This window comes from Nanorana parkeri, unplaced genomic scaffold (assembly GCF_000935625.1).
Source record: "Nanorana parkeri isolate BGI_ZX_2015 unplaced genomic scaffold, ASM93562v1 scaffold576, whole genome shotgun sequence".
In the NCBI taxonomy this organism is placed as follows: domain Eukaryota; kingdom Metazoa; phylum Chordata; class Amphibia; order Anura; family Dicroglossidae; genus Nanorana; species Nanorana parkeri.
The window spans coordinates 973,176-974,904 of record NW_017306844.1 but is presented as its reverse complement, the minus strand read 5'-3'; the positions used below and the strand labels follow the sequence as shown (position 1 = coordinate 974,904).

At 45.4% G+C, this 1,729-nt stretch overlaps 1 protein-coding gene and 1 long non-coding RNA gene across 2 annotated transcripts in view; one reads left to right on the top strand and one right to left on the bottom strand.

Moving 5' to 3' along the window:
- The window catches only part of LOC108791821, a 19,033-nt gene that overhangs the window by 6,518 nt on the left and 10,786 nt on the right, over positions 1-1,729 (top strand). The window contains exon 2 of the long non-coding RNA XR_001941523.1: positions 1,178-1,182. This is a non-coding gene — a long non-coding RNA (uncharacterized LOC108791821). The remainder of the gene's footprint in view (positions 1-1,177; positions 1,183-1,729) is intronic.
- The window catches only part of ILF3 (interleukin enhancer binding factor 3), a 14,351-nt gene continuing 12,631 nt past the window's right edge, over positions 10-1,729 (bottom strand). The window contains 4 exon segments of the mRNA XM_018562396.1: positions 10-200; positions 333-446; positions 536-643; positions 645-967. Coding sequence (XP_018417898.1) covers positions 81-200; positions 333-446; positions 536-643; positions 645-967 — 665 coding nt within the window. The 3' untranslated portion in view covers positions 10-80.

The window sequence follows — 1,729 nt, the reverse complement described above, 5'->3', positions numbered from 1 at the left end:
GACGTAGTGGGGCGGGGGGGAAGGGTCAAGAGAAGAGACAGAAGGGAATTTTGGGCATAGAGTCTATCTGTATTGGTAATTCATGCTGTGGTCTGCTGTTCTGCCATAGTTGCCAGTTCCTCCTTGGGCTGCCTGGTAGGAGGCAGGAGCTTGGTTGTAGTTTTGTGCAGGAGCTTGATTGTAGCCCGTTTGGGAGTATCCTAAAGGATTAGAAAAAAAACAGTTAAGACCAATATACAAGAGTCAGAATTTACCAATAATCGGATAGATGCAACAACAATGAAAATGTTATCTACAGTGGTAGTGATATGAAAACAGTCATTTATCCTTACCTTGGTATGAGGAATTGTTGGCACCAGCACCATAGTTTGTGCCCGAACTGTAGCCAGTGTTGGGTGCTGTGTATGAATTGCCACCCCGTCCACCTGTTCCCTCAGTGTTATAGCCTGCTAAAAAGAAAGTCACATGTTGATTGCCATTCACACACTGCCACAATAGAACCACTATGGACTTAAAAAGCCTGGTCCAGTCTCACCTGAGGAAGCACTGCTGTTGTAGGTGTTGGAATAAGAATAGGAGCCGCCGTTGCCGCCGCCACCTCCCTGATTCCCTTGGTTGTAGCCTCCCTTCTGCTTTTGTGGTGGTCCATAGTTGCTGTACTGGTTCTGGTTGTAGCTCTGTTGCTGCTGGGCTTGATGTGACTGGTAGCCCTGATTGTATGAAGGCTTAGACTGGACTGAATGCTGTGGGGCTGGTGCCTGCTGCTGTTGCTGCTGTGGTGGTTGTTGGGGAGGCTTCTTCACAAAGGGTTTAGGGGGAGTTGGTGCAGTATAGCTTTCTTGATAGTAGGAGCCAGAGCCTCCAGAGCCATAGCCACCAGAGCCATAGCCCCCAGAGCCATAGCCCCCTGAATTGCCAGAGCCGCCACCTGAATTGCCAGAGCCGCCTCCATTGCTGTAGAATTGGCCTGTAAAAAGTCAAGTGAAATGGTTACATGCACATCAGTATCAGTTTAACAAGAACAGATTAGGATTTAAATCTTGGTGGGTAGTTAAGCAGAAGGGAATGTTTTAAATTAGAAAGTCAGATTTTATAGATGCAGTCTTCACAAGTAACAGTCAAACCCACCCACACTAAACAATTTTTATCTGCACCCTTTAGCTTAAATACCACAAAGACATTGTATCCATTTGCCAAGTGCATAGAAGGTATGTTGATTTGCCAGAAAACTTGTCATGCTCTGTTGACTATTCTCAGCTCTGGACTACAGAACTCCTTGCCCCTACTATGCACGAGTTTTGTAGCCTCAGCTTCTTGTTGGGTGTTAGGGAGGAGCTGCATTCTAGGTACAAGTAAGCAGCCTCCTTCATATAGGACTGGTAAGCCACAATATTACATCTGTTCAAGGGTACACTAACATTTCTGTCCCATTGTCTGCTCCACCAAACTGATGGCTTAAATATCTAAGCTAGGCAAATGATCAGCACTCAGCACACAAGGAGGGTCCGATGCCAGGTACCACTGTTTCCAGCCCATGTCCTGTAATAAGAGATACTAACTTCCTCTTCTGGTCCTGACAAATTAAGAAGTGGCTATGCTCAACATTCAGAAAGTTTAGACCTTCAACACAGCAGAGCAAACAGGAGATGCGTTAATTGTCTTCTTCGATGAGCATTTTTCAGAGCAGTTTTTTTTTTTAAAGTCAAATTAAAGCAGAACTCACTACATG